The sequence below is a fragment of the Molothrus ater genome, chromosome 20, assembly GCF_012460135.2.
Source record: "Molothrus ater isolate BHLD 08-10-18 breed brown headed cowbird chromosome 20, BPBGC_Mater_1.1, whole genome shotgun sequence".
Lineage (NCBI taxonomy): Eukaryota > Metazoa > Chordata > Aves > Passeriformes > Icteridae > Molothrus > Molothrus ater.
This window is the reverse complement of record NC_050497.2, coordinates 11,615,090-11,642,597: the sequence shown is the minus strand read 5'-3', so window position 1 is coordinate 11,642,597 and position 27,508 is coordinate 11,615,090. Positions and strand designations below refer to the sequence as shown.

The 27,508-nt window shown below is 37.5% G+C and overlaps 1 protein-coding gene across 3 annotated transcripts in view; it reads left to right on the top strand.

Annotated features, from left to right (window-relative positions):
* The first annotated feature begins 5,764 nt into the window (after positions 1-5,764).
* Positions 5,765-27,508, top strand: part of GARNL3 (GTPase activating Rap/RanGAP domain like 3) — a 33,118-nt gene continuing 11,374 nt past the window's right edge. Inside the window, exons 1-22 of one of the 3 annotated variants that reach the window (XM_036393650.2) lie at positions 5,765-5,932; positions 8,076-8,145; positions 9,466-9,540; positions 10,825-10,924; positions 11,350-11,468; positions 12,090-12,154; positions 12,771-12,834; positions 13,121-13,147; positions 13,528-13,603; positions 14,188-14,286; positions 14,853-14,956; positions 16,114-16,222; positions 17,526-17,571; positions 19,954-20,060; positions 20,874-20,995; positions 21,670-21,774; positions 22,511-22,585; positions 23,500-23,611; positions 24,358-24,456; positions 25,370-25,486; positions 26,164-26,336; positions 26,648-26,806. In XM_036393650.2, coding sequence (XP_036249543.1) covers positions 5,877-5,932; positions 8,076-8,145; positions 9,466-9,540; positions 10,825-10,924; positions 11,350-11,468; positions 12,090-12,154; positions 12,771-12,834; positions 13,121-13,147; positions 13,528-13,603; positions 14,188-14,286; positions 14,853-14,956; positions 16,114-16,222; positions 17,526-17,571; positions 19,954-20,060; positions 20,874-20,995; positions 21,670-21,774; positions 22,511-22,585; positions 23,500-23,611; positions 24,358-24,456; positions 25,370-25,486; positions 26,164-26,336; positions 26,648-26,806 — 2,079 coding nt within the window. In that variant the 5' untranslated portion in view covers positions 5,765-5,876. Of the gene's footprint in view, positions 5,933-6,048; positions 8,146-9,465; positions 9,541-10,824; positions 10,925-11,349; positions 11,469-12,089; positions 12,155-12,770; positions 12,835-13,120; positions 13,148-13,527; positions 13,604-14,187; positions 14,287-14,852; positions 14,957-16,113; positions 16,223-17,525; positions 17,572-19,953; positions 20,061-20,873; positions 20,996-21,669; positions 21,775-22,510; positions 22,586-23,499; positions 23,612-24,357; positions 24,457-25,369; positions 25,487-26,163; positions 26,337-26,647; positions 26,807-27,508 lie in introns of those variants that run through there. The other 2 variants (XM_036393651.1, XM_036393649.2) reach the window with 2 other exon arrangements.

Sequence of the window (27,508 nt, the reverse complement as noted above, 5' to 3'; positions counted from 1 at the left end):
AAATTAGGAAAAAAATAAAAATAAAAAAATTTAAAATATGCTTTAGAAATATAAAAATTAAAACTAAAAATTAAATAAAAAGGAAAATTTAAAAATAAAATAAATGCTTTAAAATAGAAAAATTAAAACTAAAAAAAAGATTAAAAAAAGCTTTAAAAATCGGAAAATTAAAAATATTACATCAAAATTAAATTTAAAAAATAGAATTAATTAAAAATAATTAAAAAACAAAATAAAATCCGTAAAGTGCTGTAAAGTACTGTAAAAGTTCCGTAAAAGGTAGTGTCGTAAAGCACGGCTGTCGAAAAAACGCACCTTTTACGGCAGTCGCGCTTTACGGCACCTTTTACGACAGTTTTGCGACAGTCGCGCTTTACGGCACCTTTTGCGACAGTCGCGCTTTACGGCACCTTTTGCGACAGTCGCGCTTTACGACACCTTTTACGACAGTCGCGCTTTACGGCACCTTTTGCGACAGCCGCGCTTTACGGCACCTTTTGCGACAGTCGCGCTTTACGGCACCTTTCACGACAGTTTTGCGACAGTCGCGCTTTACGGCACCTTTTGCGACAGTCGCGCTTTACGGCACCTTTTACGACAGTTTTACGACAGTCGCGCTTTACGGCGCCTTTTGCGACTGTCGCGCTTTACGGCACCTTTTACGACAGTCGCGCTTTACGGCACCTTTTGCGACAGTCGCGCTTTACGGCACCTTTTACGACAGTTTTGCGACAGTCGCGCTTTACGGCATCTTTTACGACAGTTTTACGACAGTCGCGCTTTACGGCACCTTTTACGACAGTCGCGCTTTACGGCACCTTTTGCGACAGTCGCGCTTTACGGCACCTTTTACGACAGTTTTACGACAGTCGCGCTTTACGGCACCTTTTGCGACAGTCGCGCTTTACGGCACCTTTTACGACAGTTTTACGACAGTCGCGCTTTACGGCACCTTTTGCGACAGTCGCGCTTTACGGCACCTTTTACGACAGTCGCGCTTTACGGCACCTTTTGCGACAGTCGCGCTTTACGGCACCTTTTACGACAGTCGCGCTTTACGGCACCTTTTGCGACAGTCGCGCTTTACGGCACCTTTTACGACAGTTTTGCGACAGTCGCGCTTTACGGCATCTTTTACGACAGTTTTACGACAGTCGCGCTTTACGGCACCTTTTACGACAGTCGCGCTTTACGGCACCTTTTACGACAGTTTTGCGACAGTCGCGCTTTACGGCACCTTTTACGACAGTTTTACGACAGTCGCGCTTTACGGCACCTTTTGCGACAGTCGCGCTTTACGGCACCTTTTACGACAGTCGCGCTTTACGGCACCTTTTGCGACAGTCGCGCTTTACGGCACCTTTTACGACAGTCGCGCTTTACGGCACCTTTTACGACAGTTTTGCGACAGTCGCGCTTTACGGCACCTTTTGCGACAGTCGCGCTTTACGGCACCTTTTACGACAGTCGCGCTTTACGGCACCTTTTGCGACGTTTTATGGAAATTTTACGGCACTTTACAGCACTTTAGAGTTTTTATTTTGTTTTTCATGTATTTTTAATTAATTTTATTTTATTAATTGTGGTTTTTTTTTAATTTTTCTATTTTTAAAGCTTTTTTATTTTATTTTTTAAATTTTTTTATTTGTTTTTATTTTTAATTTTCCTATTTTTAAAGCTTTTTATTTTATTTTTAAAATATTTTTAAATTTAATTTTTAAATTTAATTTTTCTTTTTTTAAAGCATTTATTTTTTTAATGTTGTTTTTTATTTAATTTTTATTTTTCTCTTTTTAAGGCTTTGTATTTTTTATTTTTTATTTATTTTTATTTTTAAACCTTTTTATTTTTTAAATTTTTTTATTAATTTTTTTATTTTTAAAGCATTTATTTTTTTTTAATTTATATTTATTTTTAATTTTTCTATTATTAAAGGTTTTTATTTTCAAAATTTTATTTTTAATTTTTTAAATTTTTCTCTTTTTAAAAAATTTTTTAAATTTTTTTTATTTTTATTTTTAATTTTTCTATTTTTTAAGCGTTATATTTTTTAATTTTTATTTAATTTTTATATTTCATTTATTTATTTTTAAAGCATTTATTATATTTTATAATTTTGTTTTTTATTGATTGTTTATTTTTCTATTTTAAAAGCATTTATTTGATTTGATAAATTTTTTTTATTTAATTTTTAATTTTTCTATTTTTAAAGCCTTTTTAAAATTTTTTAAATTCGTTTTTATTTTTATATTTTCTATTTTAAAAGCTTTTTATTTTATTAATTTTTTATTTCATTTTTGTATTTAATTTTATTATTTTTAAAGCATTTATTATATTTTTTAATTTTGTTTTTTATTGAATGTTTATTTTTAAGTTTTCTATTTTTGACGCATTTATTTTTTTAATTTAGTTTTTTTTTTCTATTTTTAATTTTTGTATTATTAAAGCATTTATTTTTTAATTTTTTTTCTAATTTTTATATTTATTTTTTCTATTTTTAAAGCATTTATTTTTTAATTTTGTTTTTTATTTAATTTTTATTTTTTAAATTTTTTATTTTCAAAGTTTTTGAATTTTTAAATTTTATTTTTTATTTATTTTTATTCTTAATTTTTTTTTAAAGCATTTATTTTAATTTTATTTTTTATTTAATTTTTATTTTTAATTTTTCTGTTTTCAAAGCTTTTTTATTGTTTTATTTTTATTTTTATATTTTGAAACCTTTTTTTTATTTTTTAATTTAATTTTTTATTTCTATTTTTAATTTTTCTATTTTTAAACCTTTTAATTTTATTAATTTTTAATTTAATTTTTATATTTAATTTTTCTATTTTTAAAGCATTTATTATATTTATTTAATTTTTTTTTAATTTTTCTATTTTTAAAGCATTTTTTAAATTTTATTTTTTATTTAATTTTTATTTTTAATTTTTCTCTTTTTAAAGCATTTTATTTTTTTAATTTTCTTTTTATTTTTTATTTCTAATTTTTCTATTTTTAAAGCATTTATTTTTTTAATTTTCTTTTTTATTTAATTTTTTTTTTTTATTTTTCCATTTTTAAAGCTTTTTATTTTATTTTATTTGGCGCTGCCCAGACCAATTTAAGCTGGTGATTGTGGTGGTGTTTGAGGGTCTTGCATTACGGCACTACATTTTATGGAACTTGTACAGCACTTTACAGCACTTTACAGTTTGGTTTTTTTTATTATTTATTTTTAATTAATTTTGTTATTTTATTTATTTTTTTTTATTTTTCTATTTTTAAAGCATTTTATTACATTTTATTTGGTGCTGCCCAAACCTGCTGTAGTGCATTTTTATACTTTGTAATACTTTGAAGTAATTTTTCCCAAATGGTTTATCCCAAACTGTACCCCCCTCCCTTTACCTGTGTTATCCCTCTCCCGGGATGAGATCATCCCCAAACCCCCACCCTGGCTCTCTGTCAATCACTCAGCCTCCCATCCCCCCCATGCAGAAGTTTCGGTCCAAGTCCTCGAGTGATCAGCCAGAGGCTCGGGGCCAGCCCCCCAAGCCTTGACCCATACACTGTCCTATATGTCTATCCCCCAGCATCCATCCCTTAGGGTCACTTAATGGTTGGTAGGGTGTTATCTACTGTCGGTTTCCACCTCCCTTAAAATGTAACCTTGGCACATCTCCCCTGGGCTCTCGGCACGAGGCCCCCTGAGGTGCAGGAGCTCCTTTGGGGGTCCTAATAAAACCTTGGATTAACCCCTGCTAAGAGTCAGCCCTTTATCTTCTACCGCTGTCTCTGGTGTCTCTTGTGCTGCAAAGGCAACCAGGCCAGGTGCCCTCAGTACCCTCGGGGCACAGAGAGTGTCTCCCCCCAGCCCAGGTGCCCTCAGGGCACAGAGAGTGTCTCCTCCCAGCCCAGGTGCCCTCAGCACCCTCGGGGCACACACAGAGAGTGTCTCCTCCCAGCCCAGGTGCCCTCAGCACCCTCGGGGCACACACAGAGAGTGTCTGCCCCCAGCCCAGCTGCCCTCAGTACCCTCGGGGCACACACAGAGAGTGTCTGCCCCCAGCCCAGGTGCCCTCAGCACCCTCGGGGCACAGAGAGTGTCTCCTCCCAGCCCAGGTGCCCTCAGCACCCTCGGGGCACACACAGAGAGTGTCTGCCCCCAGCCCAGGTGCCCTCAGTACCCTCAGGGCACACACAGAGAGTGTCTGCCCCCAGCCCAGGTGCCCTCAGCACCCTCGGAGCACACACAGAGAGTGTCTCCCCCCAGCCCAGGTGCCCTCAGCACCCTCGGGGCACAGACAGTGTCTCCCCGCTGTTGGCCGTGTCGGGGCTGCCCCCCGGTGTCTGCCAACTTGGGACCGGCCGAGGGTTACTGAGAGGCTTGCACAAACCCGCTCGGCCGCTGATTGTGGTGGTGTTTGAGGGTCCTTCAGGACAAGGGAGGAGATGAGAATCTTGACTCCCCCTTTCAGAAGGCTGAAATATTATTTTATGATCTCTGTTATATTAAAAGAAAATGAGATATTAGAACTACACTAAAAGAGCAAGGAGACATCAGAGAGCTGGAAAGGAATGAATAATAAAAACCTGGGACTGCTCACAGCCCCGACACCGCTGGACCATGATTGGTCATCAAGTAGAAACAATGCACAGGAGACCAATCCAAGATGCCCCTGTTGCTAAACCATCTCCAGCCCACACTCCACAGCCAGCAGATTGTTATTGGTTCCATTTCTGTTCTGAGGCTTCTCAGGACAAAAATCCCAGCAAAAGGATTTTCATCAAACACGTCAGTGCCAGGTGATGGCACAGGCAGCATGGGCTGGCCGAGGTCGCTGTGTCATCCCTCCCAGCCCAGGTGTCACAGCAAGGAGGAGAGAGTTCACCCTGTGCTCACACTGCAATACAGAGCAATAGAGAGCAATGCAACACAAAACACATACTAACACAAGATGATAACCTTTTTCTATTTTCGTTACGTGTTGATTTATTGTTACAGGAAACCCAAAACAACAACGCAGCGGTGGTGAGGTTTTTGTGAGGGGTGGGCTTGATGGTAACTGGTAGCTGTGGTGATGGATTGCTGGTTTATGTAATTACATAATCATGATGCAATTACCTCTTAGTTGTGTCATTATTTGACTGGTAATGTAGATGGGAGTACTGATGATGTGGTTAATGGATATTGCTATTCATTACTGACAGCTGGAGCAGTAATTGGGGCCCTATAAAGTATATATTAAAAGGAATAAAAGCTGTATGTCTGGTGCAGCAGTAGATAATTTTAGGCTCCCAGGGAGTAAATAGTTTTCTTTAAATCATTATAGTTTGGGGTTTTTTTTTAGTCCCAGGTAGCATGAAAGTTTCTACTGCTGCTTTTTTAGTCTAAGGCTAGAAAGGAAAACAAAGTTAGAAATACAAGTAGCAAAAGAAAGGAAGAAAGAAAGAAAAGGTTAGAGAAAAAAAGAGAGTTAAAGAGAGAAAGTGAAAAAGGAAAAGGGTGAGAGTGAAAAAGGGGGTGAAAAACAGAAAAAAGAGTTGGAATGAAAAAGAAAGGGCATTCGGGAGGGGCGGTGCTGCCTAAGGTCCTTTCCCGCCCAGGAGCGAAGGAGCCGTTTGACCCCCTGGCGGGAACGCAGCTCCCGGTGGCGGAGGACTGAGCGGTGGCTGTCAGCCCGAGACTACAACTCCCGGCAGGCCCTGCTGACGGCGCAGCGTCTGACGCAACGGCGGACGCGGCATATGAGTGGTTGGCGGGCCGAGGTGGACGCGCGGGGCCGTGCGCCGGGAGAGCGGGATGTGCGCGGGGAGCTCCCGGCGCCTCTCCCGCGGGGGACGGAGCTGTGGCAGCGACGCTGGAGGAGCGAAGCCTCCGTCTGGCCGCCCGCATGGATCTGAGCAGCGCGGAAGGGGCGTCCACCCGGTTCCTCGGCCTCACTCAGCGGTACCGGTGGCGGGGGCTCAGCTCGGGCGGGGCGGGGCGGGGCGTCCTGCCGACAGCCGATGGCGGAGGGCGAGGCGGTGCTTTGCTGCCGGGGGCCGGGAGCTGCAGGGGCCGCGCGGGCTCCCGCGGTCACTGTGGGGTGGCTGCCCTCGGGCTGGCGGAGGCGCAGGAGCCCCCGAGCTGCAGCCGTCTCCCTCGGGCTGCTGCCGCTGCTGCAGGCGGAGGCGGACGAGCGTCTTCGGAGTCGGCTTCTCAGCGTGTTCAGCGTTGCGAGCACATAGCGCTGCGATATCGCTGGAATGACACGGCTGCTGACTGCGTTAGTGCTTGTGACTTTCTTAAATGAAAACAGATGGACCGGTAATGACTAGTAACCACATAGATGGCAAGGAGAATGGCGAGCCCAAGAAGCATGCAGGCTGTATCCTTCTGTGCTGATCGCACAGGTGCAGTCTGCAAACTCACCCCCTTCTGCCCCTACCCTCCCGACCCCCAAGTAAAACGCTTTCCAGTGTCGAGCTTCTGAAAGACAAAACTTGTGATTTGGCACTAGGATCCAGAAAACGCTTATGTTTAGATTAGCAAATGCGTTTAATTTTGCTTCGTTGTTCAACTTTCAGGACTGTTTTGTAGGAGCTTCTGTTGAAACGGGAAGAAGCTAGTCCTCTCTCCTCTTCATTGTTGCTGTTCATTTAGACAACTGCACCTATGTTTCCAGAAAAATGGGAAAGGGAGGTGGAATATACTGTGTAGATGTAAGCTGGTTAGTTATATTCACATGAATAAAGGTGCATCTGTATTTAAATACTTTGCAATGTAAGTAAATTTTAAATTATTAAGCCCACGTAAAGCAAAGCACTGATGAACTAACCTCTTCAGTGCTGGCAGTTCATCTTAATAAGATGAAAACTACTCTGAAAGTGTCATAACTGGAGCAGCCGTTTTTCTTATAGAGATCAGGACTATGGAAGGATGTAATTCAAGGAAGAAAATTAATATGAACAGTTGATTTTAATCACAGTGTATTTTTTAAATTAGCAGATGTGATCCGTTAGAGAGTCGAGTACGAATCTTGGTGGTATGCGAGAATGGAGAGCCAAAGAGGGATGCAGGCGCGAGGATTCCTTAGGGAGCATGTGCGCTTAGGCAAATTGCATGATAACGTGAATCTTACCTGTGCCTAAATTGAAGCCTAATTTTAACGAGGTTGTGTCTGTAGCATTTATGTTGATGTGAGAGTCTGCTTTAATTATAAGATATGAAGCAGGTGAGGTGTGATATAAAGTAGTTAAGTTGAGAAGAGGCAGAGATTTGCTCTTGGGTATATTTCTGGTTTTTAAAAGGACTGCTAGTGTGTTTGAAGTTTAGGTATGTTTTAGGTGGTTTGAATTGGGACACAAATGACAATATTGATATTTAAGCAGTCTTGTTTTAATCGTTAGTGCAGATATACTCGTGTTTTATGAATTATTGAGAGTGCCGTCAGAAAAATGCTTTTGATATGAGGGTGTGGTTTGTGGCAAGGCAGTCTGTCTTCAAATTAGTGGAACGTAGTTTGTGAAGAGGTGGTGAGTAATGCGATATCATGGTACGAGGTTGGTACTGCGGGCGGATTTTGCACTTCGCGTTCCAGGATTATTTTTGTTTGCTATCTTTTCAAGGTGGTGGAGGGAAACCTCTGAAATGCTGTTGTTTCCTCATGCTCTTAAGTACTGGTTTCTTTTCTCATTGTGTGTGGGCTGAAAAAAGACTGAAAAAATCAGTAGCAACCTACTAAATGTGGTCTTACTGAGTTGTACAGTGCAGTTGACCTCTTTGAGGCTTTAAGTTTACTTTTCGAACGTGGTTATGAGCCACCACCTGCTTTGGAACTCTGATTGCATCATGCCTTAGTATTTAATTTAATCCTAGCTTTTGCTTCCAGTCAGGACGTGGACATTTGCTTTGGGTGTAATGTGAAAGCCAGACTGCGATGGCTGCTAGGGATTGTGCATGCTGTAAGAAGTGTTCCCTGCAGCAATGAGTTTATGTTCTGTGAACCCTGTTCAGCAGAAATTATATTTTTTTTAATGGCAGGGTATAGCATTGCAGGAAATGTAAGACTAGTTGACTTGTGTACACAGATGAAGCGTTTCTATTCCAGCTCCGTATCTGAAGATCTGGGTTGCAGACGTGGAGAGTTTAGCAGAAAGCATTATGGATCTGTGGAGCTTGTAAGTATACGTAGCCTGTCCTTCAGTTTATCAGCTTATAACGCAGAGCTCTAATCCTTTTCTTTTCCAAGTAAAAGAATGGGATCTAGTTTGGAAAATGTGCATTCTCAGCTAGACTTGAAAGTTATAAGCTGATATAAAGTGGCTTCTGAATAGATATATATCAGACCTGTGATGGGGCATCTTTTTACTACCTTATTAATTAATTTTTCATTGTAACAGAAAAGGAAGCTTTATATAAATACTGTGTTTACTTCCAGATGGAAATTGAGCCTTTTTTCCTCTTAGAAACTGAAGATGGCAAAATATTAGGGTAGTATTTAATGAAGTACTAACAATTATGTAAGCTATAAACTGTGTACATGCTTATGCGTGTACATACACGTGTATGTAATTTTATATGTACGTGACTCATAGTAGTGGGAGAGGGCTGAAAACCGAATGACCTAGTCAGAGTTAGGATTTTGAAAATGGTTCCCTAGAATCTGTCAGCTATTCTGCATTTACTTGAAATTCGGAGATTAGGTTGGCACTACGTTTTTCTCATATATCAATTTCTTCTGCATTGTGAAAATATGTCAGCAGTGTCATTCTGATTACAAGGTCATAATGAAATTACATAAATTTACTGTAGGATAACAGAAGTGGGGAGGAGTTAAGAAAATTATCTCCAGCTCTGTTACTATGGGATGAAGTCACAAGTTTTCTACAAGCTATAGTTGTAATTTTCAAGTTAGTATATTAACTAATGTGTGTGTAAATTGGGTGTAAAATGGTGGCCTAGTTGCTGGAAGTTGTATTGCGGGAACACCGGGTTCCTTTCTCTTCTTTCCATATTGTATGTTATACATAAAAGATGCGTGTTTTAATCCAAAAATGCAAGTAATTGGTTTTCTGATAAGAGGCTCTTTCATTCCTAGTACTTAAAGTCTTTTGCTGGAAGATAAAAGTTATTTATAATTATTAATTCACAGTAAGTTCACATGAATGGTTTCGTTTCTTGGATGTTTTTCTTAAAAATTTTGCTAGCATTTTATGAAAGTGTATCATTTTTGGAGTACAGATGTTTGAAGGTTCTTGTTACCCTTTCAAAATTCTAAATGTTTCAAACTTAACTTTTCTTGCTTCATGAAGCATTTGATTTGACTCAGAGTTCTTACCGGGTCATTCAAAGTCTTTAGTCAAATTGGTAATAGCTAGACTGATCCCTTCTCTCTGGGGAGTCCTGATGCCTGAACAATAAGAAATGGTAGTAAGTTTTGATTGCTGATCGTATGGCTATTTTTTGAAATAAAACCTCTATGTTAAACTCTCTTATAGCTTATATCTAGTGATGCTGACGGAGCCATTCAAAGAGCTGGACGGTTCCGTGTGGAAAATGGCTCCTCTGGTGAGGTAAGTGCCCAAAAATACTCACAGAATGCTGAAGAAAATGATTCAGCTTCAGTTATTATTCACTTACAAAAGATGCATTTGCAGTCATTTTCTAAGGAAGAGGACTTTGAAAAATTCTCGCATTTTGTTGTGGTAACATTTTTGCTCACTCGATCGTGTTAGAGAAAAATATCTCTGATTGACGCTTCCCAGTCTCTAGTACATCTCTATATCTATCCTGTCCTGTTGGTACTATGATGTTCAAGCTGACCTCTGTGCTTTAAAGTTTGCTCCTTGGCTTGATGAGGTTTAGCTTCATTTTTTTGACCCTTAGCTGTCTTTTGGCAGCTGTGCTTATCTTTAAATAAGAGAGAAAGAGGTTGAGTGGAGCCTTGGAGAGTAATTCCCTTCATCTTTCTTGCTGCTAAACTCACAGTGTGTCCCTGCAACTACTCCCGTGACAATTAGGTTTCCACTTACCTTCATGTTTTATCTTCCTTTGCAAAACTTTCATCAAATACCATCTTAATATTGGAAGAAAGAAGACCTCAAATTCTAGAGATACTTGTAAGGCTTTGGTAAAGTGTGTATTGAACTAATAGCAACAGCGAAATGTTACTGATCATCTGCTTCTTGTCAGCACTGGCTGCAGAGTTGAAAGCAGTCTAACTATTCTGCATTGATTCTTTGGAGGGTTGTGTTTGGTCCTCTGTCTATTTAGCTCAGTTTTGTGAAGTTCAAAAGCTGATTAGCTCATATCATGGGAAGATTCGTAGAGTGGGTAGTGGACGGCCACATGGTCAATGAACGTGGAGAATGGCTTTTTCTTTGCATGTTAAGTCATAGTGGGAAAGTGCTTGAGGGACGCTTGGGAATTTACCTTAATTTATGAGAAACAGCACTGAAGAACTTCCAAAGCATGCTTTGGTCAAGCAAGGAGACTTCTTTGGGGATTAATTTGGGAAGAACTGAGAAAATGAAAGCTGAAGGCATTAATTTATTTAAGTTTTAAAAATGTTTGTCTTCAAAGTCCACATTGAAAGACCTCCTTTTCACATTCTGCCATTACCCTTAAGAGTGGTACAGTAGGACAAGACTTACCTACTTACAGAGAAATTAATAAAAAGGGTAAATGAGAGGTAGAAATTTTTATTTCAGCTACACACCAACTGACTTCGCAAAAATCCTTGCTTTTTAAGTAGCAGCGTACAGCTAAAATTTCACTCTTTATTTGCTTTTGCCTATATTTTGTCCTCTTTTTTTTTACTTGGTATTTAATGTAACAGTCTCTCAATTCGATTTCAGAATACGGACTATGCTCCGAGTACGTGGCACAGAACGGATGTGCATTTGGAAAACCCAGAGTATCATACAAGATGGTACTTGAAGTATTTTTTAGGGAAAGGTAAATATTTTTTTGCAGATGGATTGGAATTTGGACCAATGAAAATGTAATTTGCAAAAATACTGTTGCTGTTTCTGTAGTTTTGAACTGTTACTATTTCAGTATGAAAAAAGGTATGGTGTTAATTTAGTATTAAAACATTTTCTCTCCTGTACATGAAACAAGTCCTTGTTTCATGTGTTTTTAACCTGAAAACAGAGCATGGGTGTCTGTAAGGAGTGAAACCCCCGCTACCAAAAAGGGATGTTTTGAAATCCTTCATGGCTTTGAAAACTGTACCGGTCTCTTTGGGTGTTTTTTTTCACACAGCTGTATATAAGTACGTGGTTATTTCTGCAGACAATCTGGTGTCTCTGTGATTCTGCACGAGTGGGTGGGTATGTCTTCCTTATGACTGATGGTGCTGCTTGTTTTTCTTCCAACAGTTCATCAGAATTATGTAGGTACAGATGCAGAGAAGAACCCTTTCTTTCTGTCTGTTGTACTGTCTGAGCAAAATAATCAGCGCATTCCTCAATACCATTCAATACTTTGGAGAAAAACAGTAAGAAACAAATACTTTACTCCGGTTCTGCCTTTTGTTTGTTTTGGATATGTTTATCATATGCTTTTTCCTCTTTCTTCAGAATTCCAGTATTTATTACATATTTTTATTTTGTATAACAAGAACCTATCATTCTACCATAGTAGATAACGCTAAACATTATACTAAACTTTTTGACAGAAATCTGTAGTGTCAGATATTTTCTAATTCTTCCAACAACTGTTTTTTTTAAGAAATGATGCCTAAATTGTTCTTGGTTACATCCTATGATCAGTTTTAGGCGCTGACTTTATACTGCTTTTACGATTTTCTTGTACAATGGTAAGAAAATAGGCAGGTCTGATACTGGTTTCACTTTTTTTCTACTTAATGTTCCATGAGATTCTTGTATCCAAGCAATTGTTTTAAAATTCTACTGTAGACATTTATGGTTCACTTTTTTTTTCTTTGCAGCACCGATGACTTTTTTTTTTCCTAAATCAGCAGTAAATATAGCTGAGTAAAATTACCTTGGTTTTCTTCCTTCTTTCTTAACTTAATTGTTTTTATTAATAATCCTATTTGAATATGCGGAAAAAGTGGGTATGTCCTGTAATATATCCTAGCTTTTCTTGTTTACAGGGTACTCAGAAAATATGTCTCCCTTACAGTCCCACAAAAACATTATCAGTGAAATCTATATTAAGGTATGTATTTACAAATAAGCGATCAGTTTAGATATTTGCCTGTGTACCTTTTCCTGTAATTCAGAGCTTGCGGTCCTGTGGTTTTTAGGATTAATCTATAAAACGTGTAAAAATGGTTTTGCAAGTCTTAATCATTGAAGAGGCAGCAATAGGTGGTTTTAAAGCCTGTTCTTGACCAGACAAAGTGAAAAAGTGTGAATTTGATGCTGAACTTCTCATTTTTCATTTGACTTGCCTTGAATTATTTAAGAAGAGAGAGAACTAGAAAAAGGGAGAAATAGAATTGGTTCTTGAGCCCTCCTAAAATGCTCCCCGTGATTCTGTGTGGAGCCAAAGTGAAGGGTGGAACAGAGCCCTGTGCTTTAGAAGGAAATCAATTTCAACCTGATCTCCACCCTGAGTCTCCCTAATTTCTGTTTTTAAAATGCAAACTAAGTTTAGGAAGTGTTGGAAGTTAGTATTTTGGGGAAGAAATGGCAGTTGCACCAACCGTTCCATTTCCCAGAGGCTCTGGGAACGATTCATTTTGTAAGCGCTGTAACTGCAATCGGTTGGTGGTTCGGGGTTGGAATGTGCACTTGCCCTCCTCTAAAGCACGCGTTCCTTTGCATTTCAGTGCTATGAGTCTTGATAAATTTGAGAAGAGCCCAAGAGAAATTTTTCATCCTGAGATACAAAAGGTAGGAAGTGACTTTTTTTTGTTTGGTTCTTTATCTTTGTTATTTTCTGGAAATAGAAGTAATTAAGTATAGATACTACTCGTTTGTCTCTTCCAGTAGCAGATGATGATGATGATAATAATAACAATAATAATAATAATAATAATAATAATGTTGTAATACTACTTAAACTGTCTTTATCCATTGAACTGGCCATTTAAAATCAAAACTTCTAAACACAAATAAAACCATCATCCTTGTAGAATTTTTAATACAAGTGGGCTAAAGATACTGTTTTTGTTTACAGGATTTATTGGTTCTGGAAGAGCAAGAGGTAAGTATAAGCCTAACTACTTCTAGCTCACAGACCCATCCAGTGAATACAGCTTTGTATTTTGATGGGCTTATGATGACTTTGAAATCAATTGCTCGTTACAGTAAAAAAAAAATTAACGTTTTTTTGAACATGACAGCAAAAATAACTTTAAGCACCAACTTAATCATAATAGATCACCAATTTAAGTTAATAATTTTATGCTATACTATCAAAGTTTAAAGGTAAATTATTTTGTGTTAGGAGATGGTATAAAGTGTATGTTCTAATGTGTAGGATGTATACAAAGATACATACATACATCAAAGTCCTTAGAGGAAACAAATTTTTATGTCTTCTGTTTGACTGTTTACCATATAATATTTGGTTTTATTTCCCAGGGATCGGTGAATTTTAAATTTGGAGTCCTTTATGCTAAGGATGGTCAGCTTACAGATGATGAAATGTTCAGTAATGGTGAGTTTTTCACCTTCTCCCTAATTGTTTTGTTCATCTGAATAAAAAAAAAAAAAGGCAAGATCGTGCTTACAGCGGGAAGCAGGGCGGGAGGCAATGGTTATATGAACAGTCGTTTAGTTTGGTTTCATGTGTTGGGTGAAAAATTGTAGCATAGGGTCTTCTATGTCTGTAAGAAGTGGCAGTAGGAAGCCTATTGTTACAGCTTGAAAGAGAGTGAAATCTCTCCTAGAAATAGACCGTGTGACATGAACATTTAGAAAAAAGAGGTATTTGAAGGAGGCAACTCATTAACTCACTGCTTGTAGTTCTTTCACTCTTTTACAGCATGATCGCATTCTCCTATGCGCTTGAACAGCATTGGTGCTAGCAAAAGAGGTCACTGTTTAATTTTATGTGATGATGCCTATTTGAGGTGCTCTTTCTGGAAAGGCAGTAGGCTTGGAAGACCTGAAAGGAAACTAACTCAGCTGAAACTTTGTGTCCTGGAAGCAGGACCCATTTCCTCATTTTGGTCATTTTTGAGATATGTTCTATTACTATGGGTGCGCTTTTTTTGTAACATTTCTCCCTCCCACATGTAGAAACTGGAAGTGAAAGCTTTCAACGATTTTTGCATCTCTTGGGTGACACAATTACTTTGAAAGGCTGGTCAGGCTACAGAGGAGGACTGGACACTAAAAGTAAGAACTCATCTGAAGCAATGAAAGGGGGTGGAGCTGCATTCTAAATGTTTCTTCTTATTGCGTGTAGTGCATATTGTATATATCGTGGTTATGAAAAAATCCCCAAACAGGCTTCCTCGTTTGTGTATTAAATGCTCTGCTTCACCAGAAGTAGAACTCGTTCACCAGGAACGAGTCAGGTTAGCTTAAGTCACTGGTATGGAATGCAGTTATGACAGCTATTACCAAGGTGAACGGTTTCATTTTAAGTTGGAATGAGATGAATGATAACCTGACATGTTACTTGCCTCATGGTAGAAGGACATTGTGGCTTGAAGACCCGTGTGATTTCAGGAGGGTAGGTGAAAGGTGTAATAGGTTTTAAGTGTGAATATGCAGATCAGTTGCAAACTTGGTTTGGACTCACATGAAACATGTGGTGTGGACATTTTCTAAAGTGGATCGGACAAAGAAGGGTAACTGAAGAAGATTAGAGTCTTTCGGTAGAAAGACTTGAAATATCTTTTGATTTTCAGAAAACTTTCAGGAGATACTCCTCCTTAAAATGTTGCCTTCCCTTGCAGATGATACAACAGGAACCTGTTCCATCTATACAGTTTTTCAAGGGCATGAAATTATGTTCCATGTTTCAACCATGCTACCATATTCTAGAGAGAACAAGCAGCAGGTACATGGTTCTCTCTTTATTTCCCTCTTTATTTGTTAAATCACAAACTCCAAAACTTGGTAAGAAATAAAGGACTTCTTGTCTGTTAATAGTTGAGAGATGCAAGCCTTGAGACTTTTGCACTTCTTTTCCTCAATATCCTACCCGATGCTGAAAATTTCATTCTGTTTATTAGAAATAATGCATCCTATCATCTCCATTAAGGTACAAAAGATACTTGTGAAGAAGATCTAAGTTGCTTCACAGAGAAGTGATTAAGTGTGGTGTTCAGATGACTTGAAGAGCTTCACTGCTGTAATTATTACCTCAAAGACTTTAGGAAAACTGGAACTTAGCCTTGTGTGTGAATTGTAGGAATATTCACGTGTGTATCCCATAGTTCCTGCTTGAGTAGCAATTAGTGTCGCTTGAAAGAAATTCCCCTGGTGAGCACGTTCAGGTTGGTAACCTAAGAAGTGCTCACACTGCCGTGGATTAACTAGGTGGGTTCTTGTTCAAATGTGCTGTCATTCATTGCTCAGGCCTTTCTTTGTATTTATGATGAAAAAAATACTTTATAGGCACATGTGTTTATTATACATCATACATCCATAATGATTTACCTAAATTACTTACAAATTACTCGATTTATTATTTATTATGCATTCTTACATTTATTCTTACTATGCATTCTGACATATGGCAGTTTTCTCATGCTTTTTGCTTGGACTGATGACAAGATTGCAGAAGAAAATGGAGACCAATCAGAATATTTTTTTCAAAAGAATACTTCAGCACCAGAGTTTTTTGTCCTTTTATTTCAAGCGGTAGATTTGCTTTTTTTGGAATGCTAGAGTTTCCGTGCCCAATTCATTAATATTAATTATGGAAACTATGAGTGCTTATCTAAACATATGCAATATCAATTCTTCTAGAACCTGCCTCGTTGTGTGTACCATGTCATCGCTAGGTTTACTTGCTTATAGTTAAGTAATGGTTTTATACTGTCCTCAGTCATATTGACTGTAATTTTTCTGTTTACAGTTTAGGAATATTGTTCTATTGTTCTGTCATAGAATTGCTAAGATACTTACATATGTCTTGTAAGTCACTGTCTATCTCTTTTTTTCTGCCTCTTCTTTCTTTTTTTCCTTTTTTGTTTTCCTTTTTTTTTCCAGGTAGAAAGGAAGCGACATATTGGAAATGACATTGTCACTATCATATTTCAGGAAGGTGAAGAGTCTTCTCCAGCATTCAAGCCATCCATGATTCGCTCTCATTTTACACGTATCTTTTTCCTGACATTTTCTAATGATTTTTCTTTTTTTAAAGATCAATATTACTTTTAATTCTACCCTGAATTCCTCCCTCTATGCTGTTTATGGAAGTGAAAATTATTTTACAGTTGCATTCTTGCCTTCTTGACCTTCAGCTTCTTAACTAGGAGTTTCCAAGTCTGCAGCATCTAACAGTGTTTGTTAAATCCCTTAGAGGATAAGGTAAAAGCAAGAATGTGAGTTTTAAATCCTTTTATTGAAAGCATTTATTTGTATCCTTTCACAAATCTAATTTTATACCTTTTCAAAAAATACAAATTTATAAATTCATTTATCTTGGTTTTGTAAATTATTTTGGCATTTTACTCAATATTGCCTTTCAATGTTTAGATGCTGTTTATTTGAAATTTGTATTTTAGATCAGTATTCGTCAAATTTTTCAGACTATTTACCATATATTCTCCAGTTTTTTAACAGCCTATGTTTTCCTGACTTCTGGTTGAAAACATTTTGAAGACTATATGATTGCGGAATCCAGCGGCCAATATCTTGGAATTACCATGGGGTCACAATAGTAGTAATCTATAGACCCCAATCTGGCATGTGTTAGACTAGATAGAATGGAATGAGGAAAAATGAATTAGAAGAAGAAAACTCTAATGTCTGTCTATACTCTGTTGCTGAGTTTTAAAGCTTTAGACTTCCACACCTAGTTGTCAGGCAGATTAAATGTTCCTAGAACCCACTTGCTAGGGGTGAATGAAAATGAACAAAGTTTGAAAAAATAATGAAAATCTTTACATATCAAAGGAACCTAAATACTAAGACGAATTGTTTACCACATCAATGTAACTCTACAATAGAGCATCAGCCTTAGTATAACTTGCACTTTAAATCATTGTCTCATTTTTCCTATAGTTCTGTTGGCTAAATTGTTTCATTGGAATATTTTCTTCAGTGGCAGCTTTGGTATAAGCAAAGTTCAGTATCAGTACTGCTTTATCAACTAAAAGTATTTTTAATCACAAATATATCAAATACAAGTAAGACAAACTTCTATAGTATGTCTTATGCTGTGTCTGTGGTAGTAGCTTGGTTTTTAAAACTGTTGATCAAGCAATAACATTTTCATATAGGACCCCTTTTATAAACAGTGAAATCTATATTGTCTAGAATTGTTTATATATTTACATTGACTTGATTAATATATTGTACCTTTATTAAATCTGCAATGTACTGCACGAAAAGAAAAGTTTATTAAAATACATGCGAGCTTTATTAGAACTGGTTTAACTTCCTTAACTGTATGGCAGATATTTTTGCTTTAGTGAGATATAATAAGCAGAATAATAGTTACAGGTAGGTGCTGATTGTAACAAATAATTTCACAACGAATTAACTGATGGTTTAGAGAAAATGGGAAAACATTTTGGCAATGGAAGAACTTTCTGGCATACAGACAGATCCACCTGTCTGTACGCCAGGAAGCCAAATGTGCTTTAGAAACTGAAGAGCAATATGGACCTGCATGCAGATGTCACTAAACTGGCTATAAGTAGCAGGTTTCTTAACATCAGAAACGTTAAATTCTGCAACAGGCATAAGCTAAGGGGGAAACCCAAAACTGGTTTTTAGATGAAATATAAAATATGATGCAAGATATGCCTGGAACTTTCATACCTGGTGAGATCAATGACATAGTAAACTACATGGATGGTGACAGTTATTTAATGCACGTGATGCTGCGATAGCCACGGACTACAAGTCCTTACAAATTGCAGTTTAGCTGTAGCTGAGCAAGCTAATTCATTTTTGGGCATTTTAATAGAGTACTCGTGTAGTTGAATGTCATGTACTTAAAACCTGCCAGAATTTTACATATTGCTGTGTTTCTTCAGCATTTCATTAAATCGAACTCCAGACAAGAATGATACTTCAGTTTGTGTGTGGGAGTTTTTTTCCCCTGCCTCTTATTTACAGCTAAGGTTTCTTTGGGGTCGTGTCTGTAATGCAGTTAAGCAAGGAATAGTTTTATTTTGCTACATGATCTTGTCAGCTTCCTCTTGCAAATTTGTTTAAATTGATGTTCAGAACATGTTCATGATTCCGAAGTGAAAATGCAGTCACTTCTTTCTTTTTCTTGCTTTGAGACAGAAACCCTGGGCATACATTCCTCATTTAAGAAGTGATTGTTGTCCCGATTGTAAACTGATAGTCTGTAGATGGGTTAGCCATGGTAAAATGCTTTTTATATTGCTGTTTATGTGGGGAAGGAAATGAGTTGCAGTACGTAAGATAAATTTCTCTCTTGCATTAGAGAGAAGTTGGCAGCTTTTACTAGATCGGTCCATCTTAATTGCTTCATTCTGCCAGTCTTGACGCATCTTGCTGTAGTACATATCGCGTAGTATTTTTTCCTGTATGACAACCTTAAAACATTGTATTTCAGCTTGCCCCCATTACGTTTCCTTCCGTCATTTGATTGTAGGCCTGAATAGAACTCGTTCCTTCTCTTACTTTTGTGTGTGTGTGAAGTCAGTCTTCCAAGTGGTCAAAATTTCAGTAAAAAGGGATAGGGGATGCTCTAGGCTTTTGAGGCAAATTTTCCCTGTTTCAAATGCAATACCACTCTGAGGTCTGATGCTGAATTTCTGCTTAGAATGCCCTTATATTTTATGTCACTCAAGTAGTCAATTTTTTTAGTCAGTTCTGTTACGGCTTTCCCTGTTACAATTCATTCTGATGTAGTTAAGGAGCATTTCACACCTTTTGTAGTTATAAATTATTGCTTTTTTTACCTGGACGTAATTAAATAGACAGAGGGCATCCATGAAACTGTGTCTCAAATATGTGTAACAAATATTAAGATGATCAATATTCATGCAAATGTAGTACTGCGTTTCATACTGTATGCTGTTCCTAAGCTTTCAAGAAAAAAGACTGTATGAAGGCATTGTGATCCATTAGACTCAATATCAGTCAGTCACTGGTGGCTTTTGGAGAAAGTAAATTCTGTCTGGTTTCTAAAATAGCAGATACAGGTTGAATCTATAATTTTGCCACTGAACTTGCTGTGACTCGTGTCATCTACGCATGCCAATTGTTGGCAAACTATCACTTGAAATAGCCAAGAATGATTACTTATCTTAAAGAAGCTATGCCCTGGTCAACAAATAGGCTTGGGTTTGTATCTGCTATTCAATATTGCTATGCTGGATTCCTTATGGATCAAAATAACTCGGCAGGTCCAGCTGTCACGGAAGTTATTCTGACTCTGTCTTCCTCAGTGTAAATGAATTTGCTGTTCCCAAGCTACAGATTCATATGTTGTAAGCCGTTGTTACTTTGGAAGCAGCAAATATTTCATGCGTTTGGTGAATGCATAGGGAAAGTGGAAATCTGTAAGGAGAACGTATTTTGTACGTGAAGACCTGTTCATTTACAGTGTTTTTGAACAGGGCTGTATTTTGCTAGTGCCACTAAAACTATTGCTGCGTGAGTAGAACTGCGAAGTTCTGTTCTAATTCTATGTCCCTGTGTTAGTTTGTGTAAAAGAAACATAACTTTGCTCTGCTGAGTAATTCCAAGTGAATCTTTTTTTGGTTATGCCCTTTGAAATTTGTATGTAAGACACCCAGATAAGTTTCCTTTTTTTTTTCCTTTGGTTCTGAATAGTGTGTATAAAAAAGGTAAGGTTTGAATGTGACTTTCAATATAGATAAAGATTTGTACTTTCAATAGGCTGAAAATATTTTCAGAAGAAAGCGTTCCTCTCTTTGGGCCTCCCCTTCCATCCCCACCTGTGTTTACAAATCACCAGGAGTTCAGGGATTTTGTGTTGGTGAAATGTAAGTCAGTTTTTCTTTTGCTGGAAACACTCTTAAATAATTGTGCAAACAAATTAAAATTTGTGATGCTTAAAATGTATATGCATTTTCTCGTGTATTCTGCTGATCTGTATCCAATTTTTTTTTTCATATCTGTAGCATAGTTGGGACGTCAGTTCCATCAAACTGTTACAGTTAGATAAAAAAAAAATTCTCAGGCTACTAGACAGAGGCTGACTTTCACATTTGCAGAACTTGCAGCCGTATTTAGCTTTGCATTTTTGTAAAGGGCTTGGGAGATATGAAAGGATTTATAATACTGTTCATTATTTAGTAATAGAAGGCGTTAATTTAGTAGCTCTGAAAACCTGAAAATAGCATCTCTTCCGAATGTATTCTTAAAGGTGCTGAAGGACGCCTGTGCAGCACTTTTAATTCTGTAATCATTCTGTTCCAATTTTCATTGACCTGTATTTGCCCTTCTAAATCAGCAAGAAAGGAAACTTTCAAAATTGACCATGTTGATTACAAATAAACCTGACAGGAGCTTGATGGCTCATTTTGAGTATTTAAATTGTTTAGTACTTAAGTTGACCGGTAGTTTGTCTTCAATTTTGTTATTAGTTAGGTATTTATTCTGATGCCTTGTGGAATTCTTCTATTACAAGTTTTTCTCCTTTAACTGAAGGGAGAGTTATTCTTTAAAAAGGCAAAAAGAAGGCAATTTTAAATTAATAGGGGCACAGCAGGTGTTTTGATACAGAGGCAAACTAGAGTTGGTGGATATTGTTGAAGTTCATTTACATAATGTCTCTTTTTCCCATAATCATTTAGTAATAAATGGTGAAAAAGCCACCTTGGAAACACCAACATTTTCTCAGAAACGTCAGCGCACTCTAGACATGCTGATCCGCTCTTTATACCAAGACATGATGCCTGACCTACACAAGGGAAATGTAAGTCAGAAGTTTCTGCATCCTTCATATGTGCTGTCCTGTTCTAACTAGTGGCTTGAATGTTCTGTCACTTTAAAGGACTGTAATCCTAATGAGCACTGAATTGCATATGACTAAGCTAAATACTGATTGTTGTATAACTTACTTTACAGTTCTATGAAAGCTGACAGACAGTCCTTTCTGGACAGGACTCTTCACCAGGTGTGAGGGGAAGCATAAAAATGTCGTACTTGGTGTAAGCTTACCTGCGGCGAGGGAATAGGGAATTTAGATACTATAAATACAGGCATTAGTCTCATCACCATAAAATCTGCATTTGTTCTGTTATGTGTAAATTTAGATGATTCTTATCCCTGAGTAGCTATGAGGTAACTTTATTTTGGATGATAAAGACTTAAGGTGATTCTTAATTAACTAAAAATAAGTTCAGTACTTCTAAAACTAACAAGTTGCTATTTTTTTGACCAGTGTTTATTTCTTTTATCTATATAGATCTGCTTAAACTTTTCTTTTTCATATATTCATGTCACATATTCATGTAGTATGATCGTACAGAACATGACAGTGGTAAACTATGACAAACTGTATAAGGTAAAGCGCTGAAGGATTGGAAGAGTTGCAGTTTCTCTTCCCTGAGAAGCTGTGCAGTTAGAAAGAAACATTTTCTATTTTAGAATATGCTTAATAGAAGATCCTTCAGTGATGTGTTACCAGAGTCCCCAAAATCAACACGGAAAAAAGAGGAAGCTCGACAAGCAGAGTTTGTTCGGCTTGGTCAGGTAGGATCACTGTAGAAGGTATGCGGCTAGGTTTACAAAGAATGTGTCACTCCTTTTGTTAAACTTTTATTACCTTGCAGTTATGTCGGGATTTAATGCAGTTTTCTGTGACCATAAATAGTTTTGTAGTATTGCATTATTATAAGTTACATTAAAATAAAACACGAATAGAAGTATTTATCTGTAACGCCTGAGGTATACACGTAGAAATATTTATATCGTACATGAGTTAAATGAAGGTTGTAAAAATCGTACCTTAGGGGGATGCCTGGCAATATATGTAGACAGACATATATATAGTTAGCCTTAGTGTTAGGAAGTTTTGCAAATCAAAGGTGAGTTTGTATAATTGACAAGAGGATCCTCTATCTGGCTACTTTAATAATAAAGTAAACTGTGTATATGGTTAGATTCTGTAGTTTGAGGTGCAGGTTTTTCTCTGTTACTACGTTTGACTCTTCTTTTCTGGGTTGCTATTTAGAAAGCAAGTAAAGAAAAAGAAACAAAAAAAAAACCCTAACCAAGAAACAGCCAAGGTATGTTTTGGCTAAGATACCTAAGGACCATTTGACATCGTTGAGGATACAGAATTCTGCTTCTTTTTTCATTACTTAAAATGGCATAGGAATTCCAAACTGGAATTACTTTCTAGTCCTAAATTGTCCTTTTAATATAGTCTTTAGTTTGGGTATTGCTGACAAAAACTCAGTTTAAATAAAACATCTGTTTGTATTAGGCATTGAAATTGAAAACCACTGTGAAAGGGGATACCACAGCTAACTTGGCAACCACAAGCTTTTGTAAAAAGGAGGTGAGTGAAATTGTCAGAGAAGTTGTGGAACGTTAAACGTTATGTAGTATGGTATATATTTATTTACTTCTGTAATTAAATGCTGCAGCAGGAAAGAGGAAAGGTACAGTGTCAAACTGATTCTGCAGTCACTATTAGATTAATAAAGGATGAGCCTGGGGGCAGAAGCACTTCCCAAAAGTTAAAGCAAGTGCAGACATTTTTACATCTGAGAAAATTCAATGAAGGCCATATCTTCCATATGCAATCATCTTTTATTTTAATTTCAGCACTTTTGAAATAAGATTCAGTTGTGTTTTCATTTCCTTTTATTTCGTTTGGATTTTTGTTTGAAGTCATTAGGGAGTGAAATATGCCAGCTGCACTCTTCTGCATGTATTTTATATACAGAAGCTTCAGAAGTGCTTCTAGAATTTCAGAGATTCAACTAATATATAAATTGGGAGAGGAGGGGCAGGCTCTGGGAGGTAAGTACAGAGAACACGGGATGGAAGAACAATTTGGCAGAAAGGCAGAAACTGTACCATATGCTAGTCACTAAACATCACAAACTGAACCATAAAATATAAGCAAACTGCATATGTGTAGTGGTACATACATTTTAAATATATAGGTTTGGGATTTTTAAATGAAAAAAATTATTGCGTGATGGTTGCGCTGAGTTTCAGCTGCACGTGTTTTAATTCTAGCGTTTCAGGTCTGTGTCTTACTAGTCTCCAAACCAGAATTGATGCAGGAAGTCCTCTGCCAGAAATGATTTCAGTTTTGATATTTCTAATTCCAGCAATATACTGTTTGGAAATGTATCCTGCCAAAAGCATTTACATGTTATTGCCATTGTCCATCACATTCTGTGTCTGTATGATCTGTATTTTTTAGTGTACTTAATATGTATCCCTTATGTTACTTCATAGCCTTGGGAATCTCAGTCTTTCTGCAGTAATTTTCCTCATGAGGTTGTCTGTGCAGATTCTTGGGGCCAGTCCTTGCTGGTTTCTACAGATGCTGGCATCTTGTTAATAGATGGTTAGTAAATGATCTAGTGTTTTTGTGTCAATTTTTATGTATCTGACCATTTTCTTGAAAATATGTGTTCATAAACTCTGTTCAGGTGTTAGTAAGTCTTTATGTAGGGGGATAGTTACTATTCCGAGTAAATCTATTCCATTTATGTAACCTAGTTGCAAAAATTCATTCTGCAGTTGAATCAAGCCATATTGGCGAGCTAGTGTTAATGCAGATTTCTGAATGTGTTCTTATTTCAGATGTTGTTTTCTTGACCATCTGAAAAGCTGTAGGAGGTCGCATCCAGGTTCAAGAGGTGTCTAAATGGCTTGTCTGGTTTTCTTAGCCCTTGATAATAGCGAGCATGAAGCCAAGGGCTTATGTGACAATGATATCCTACTTCTTCCCTTAGCATTGATATTGCTACTCTGATCCCTTATAATCCTCTGTGTGCTACATAAGGTCAGCGGAACTGAGGGAATGAAGTTAGTGCTTGGTCATAATTCTCAAACTTGCCAAAGGAATGTCACTTTTAGATTTCAGTCGCTTTATCTGATTCATGACGATAATAAAACTGTCCTGTGAGGAAGTATTGGCTATGATGCTGTGGCACGTGTAGGTGCTTTGTGCCATTCTTTTTGGGTTTTTTTCTCTTCATTTTTGTAAGGAAAAGAACCCAAGACTTCAATTAGAAGAAAGAAATGGTTCAAAACCAGCATCTAGTAAGTTTTAGTAGGGTTTTCAATACATATGTGTTTCTCTTTTAGATGGTCAACCGTCAGTGCAAGTATTTGATAAAACTCTCCAAATAAAGCAGATGAATGTGTTGGAAGCTCTGGATCTTTTGATTGCCCGAACAGACAAAGGTAGGAGAGGTCCCTGTTCTTGGATTCTTGCCTGACTCCGGGTATTGCTGGATGACATTTTGTCTCATTCAGAAGGCTTAAATGTGCACTTTTTTTAGTGAGGTAGTTTTTACCAATAAAAGAGTAGTCTGTGGTTGAATTTCATAAAGGGAACATACACAAAGCAAGATCAGGATCTTTATGTGTAACTCGGAAAGCATTACAGATATGGTTGGTTTATTATTTTTTTACCCTGTTCTGTCCGTTTCCTCAGTATTTGCTGAAGCTCTGCTTACCCAAGCTTTGGGTAAAACATGGTTCCTTCTGTCTCACTGGGAGTTGCCCAGTTTGGTTGCATCTGGTGAAATTCACCCTGAGATCTTACAGAACTAGCTCAAACTACGTGAGAGCCATTTGCAGTTCTCTCAAGACACCTGGAGAATGGGTGACGTTTCTGAGGATCTGGCAAGTGTAGTTATATCAAAACTCAGTTTGTGAAATTTCTGGAGAAAACCCTTCTGTATCCTGAAGGGTTCAAACTCTGTTGAGGATCCAGTTAGCAGTTGCTCACCTGGATGGTTCCAGCGCTTGAAGTTAACCCTTTTACTCTTTCCCTGTAGTTTATATCTATTGTATTTTAGTTATTTTGCAAGATTTTATGTATTTGCAAAATATTGTGCATTTCACTCTTTGGAACCTCTCAGATCATTTTTTGGTGCAGCACCACCTAATGGGAAACTTGGCTACTCTGCTGAAGGGGTTGATTACTACAATTGTAAATCCTAGAGAGTTTGTAGGTCTTCTGTCCCCAGAGAGGTATTATGCCTTGTTTACTTTTGCTCTGTTTGTTAGGTGCTGCTTCTCATTGGAAGTATTAATTTCAAACTACCGTGTTCTTTTTCTAACTTTTTTCCTGGTTCTCTCCATACGGCAGGGAAAGACTCTCGTATCCTTGTCTTCAGACTCAGTGCTGTCCAAAAAGATATAGAGACTAAAAAAATCATAAGAAGCAAATATGACTGCAGAGAAAATAAACTGGAGAGAACAAAAGGTGATATTGTTTTCCTTATCCTGTATTAAAAACATCCACTGTGTTTTGATGCCGGTAGCTGCCAGGGGCTTGTTAGCTCTTTTTAGGCAGGTGTAGATGTTCACTTTTAGGTTTTTTCTCTGGATGAGTCAATTCAAACTTTGCTAAGCTTATATTTGAAAATTACTCTAGTACAGTCCAGCATGACATTTTTGAATGATGTAAAAAAACCGTGTTACTTGGAAATTGCTAATGATGAAAAGCTTTAGGGAAAAATAAGATTTCAGGGTTGGGAGATACGAGAAGAATTTTGTGGGGATGTTATACTGAAGTAAAGCCCACTTTAAGCTGGACTGGCACGCTGGCAGATCCCCTATTAAACAGTAGTGCTTAGATTAGTCTGGGTGTTGCCCATTATTTTTGTAGAAATCAATGTTTCCTGGTCTTCATAAGTAAGCTGCTTTGAAAAGCTGGAAGGTGCAGTATAGTGATAATCCATGTACTTCGGATTAAAAGTAGATTTCAAAAGGGTGATAGGCTTTTGTCTTTTCCCTGAAGTTGATGTAATCCTATGGAGGAGTTTTTAATTCTGTGTTGCCGAGTCATCCAACAGAGCCCTGTTGTACTAATCATCATACAAATACAAAACAATCAGACCCTATCCCAACCACTTAGAGTCTAGAACATTATTTCCTCAGGCTGCCATTTGTATGCCATTAATACTCACCACGGGAGTGAGCTGAGGATTGTTGCAGCTATTCGGAACAAACTGCTTCTCGTCACAAAGAAATATAATTCGGACGACACTTCAATCAGCACCTCTCTGCTGTCGTCTCCTGAATCTCCAGTAGAGGAGTTCCAGTACATCCGGGTATGTGTAATCCAGTTACTAATTATCTTAACACACTGAGCAGCACTCAGCTAGTGTAGGGGGTTCAAGGAAGGCAGAGTATATGCCTGATCATCTTCCTGAATCTACAGACAAATAAAAGTGAGAAGCCATATGGTGGAAACCAGTCGTATATATGCTAAATAAAACTTGGAGATTTTTTCAAGAATTGTTTCTGCTTGTTCTTTGTTATGCTTCTGCGCTTAGAAAGCATCCCTTTAAAATCATGGAGTACCTGCAGCACCCACAGTAGGAACTTGAAAAAGAGTGTGATTCTATTGTTTACGTTATAGGAGATATGCCTTTCTGACCCTCCAGTGGTTATGACGTTGGTGGATGGACCTACGGGAGACAGTGACAATATGATCTGTGTAGCGTATCGGCATCAGTTTGATTTAATCAATGAGAGTACAGGGGAGTCCTATAGATTGCATCATGTTGAAACAAACAGGGTAAGTTTTCATCAGTTGAAAGTTTTTTTGCAGACCCTCACTGAGCATAATTTGTTGCAGACTCAGTGCATGCTGAGGGTAAGGAGCTCATATGTGCTACTTTTGGCTTTAGGACACTCTGAGGTATTTATTCCTTTTGGGATACATGATGATAATTCCCAAGAGAGGTAGTTATAAGGTATGACATTGGGAAAAAGCCTGTGTTGTTGAAATGTTGTTGTTGTCAAGAGTTAATTTTTCCTTCTTTCTTAGCCAGTAGTTAGCTTTTTGCTTTATTTTTGTGGTATCAGTACTTTATTGTTTAAAAAGTTGCTTCAAAATAACTTCAGTGGTTGACCACCAGTATCTTGTTCAGATTTGCCTATTTGCATGTAGCTAAAATGTTTACATATTGTTTATCATTCTATTTAAGAAACTGCTGCCCAGTCAACTAATAACTGAATATCTATCTGTCTAGGACATAGGGAGAGGATTTAGGTCATGTCTTTGTTTAAAAAAAGGAAGATTTTGCACAGGTAATCTGTTGTTGTTAATGAGATAAGGGACTACTTTATTCATTTGAATGGTTCTTGATAAGTTGTTTTCTTTTTAAATCGTCTCTATTTTTATTCGGATCTGGTGATGAAGAGGTGCCCCTGGCATGGCTGATCAAGAATAAACTTCTCCACAGCACTGGGAATCAATCTTAATCTGGATGAGGAG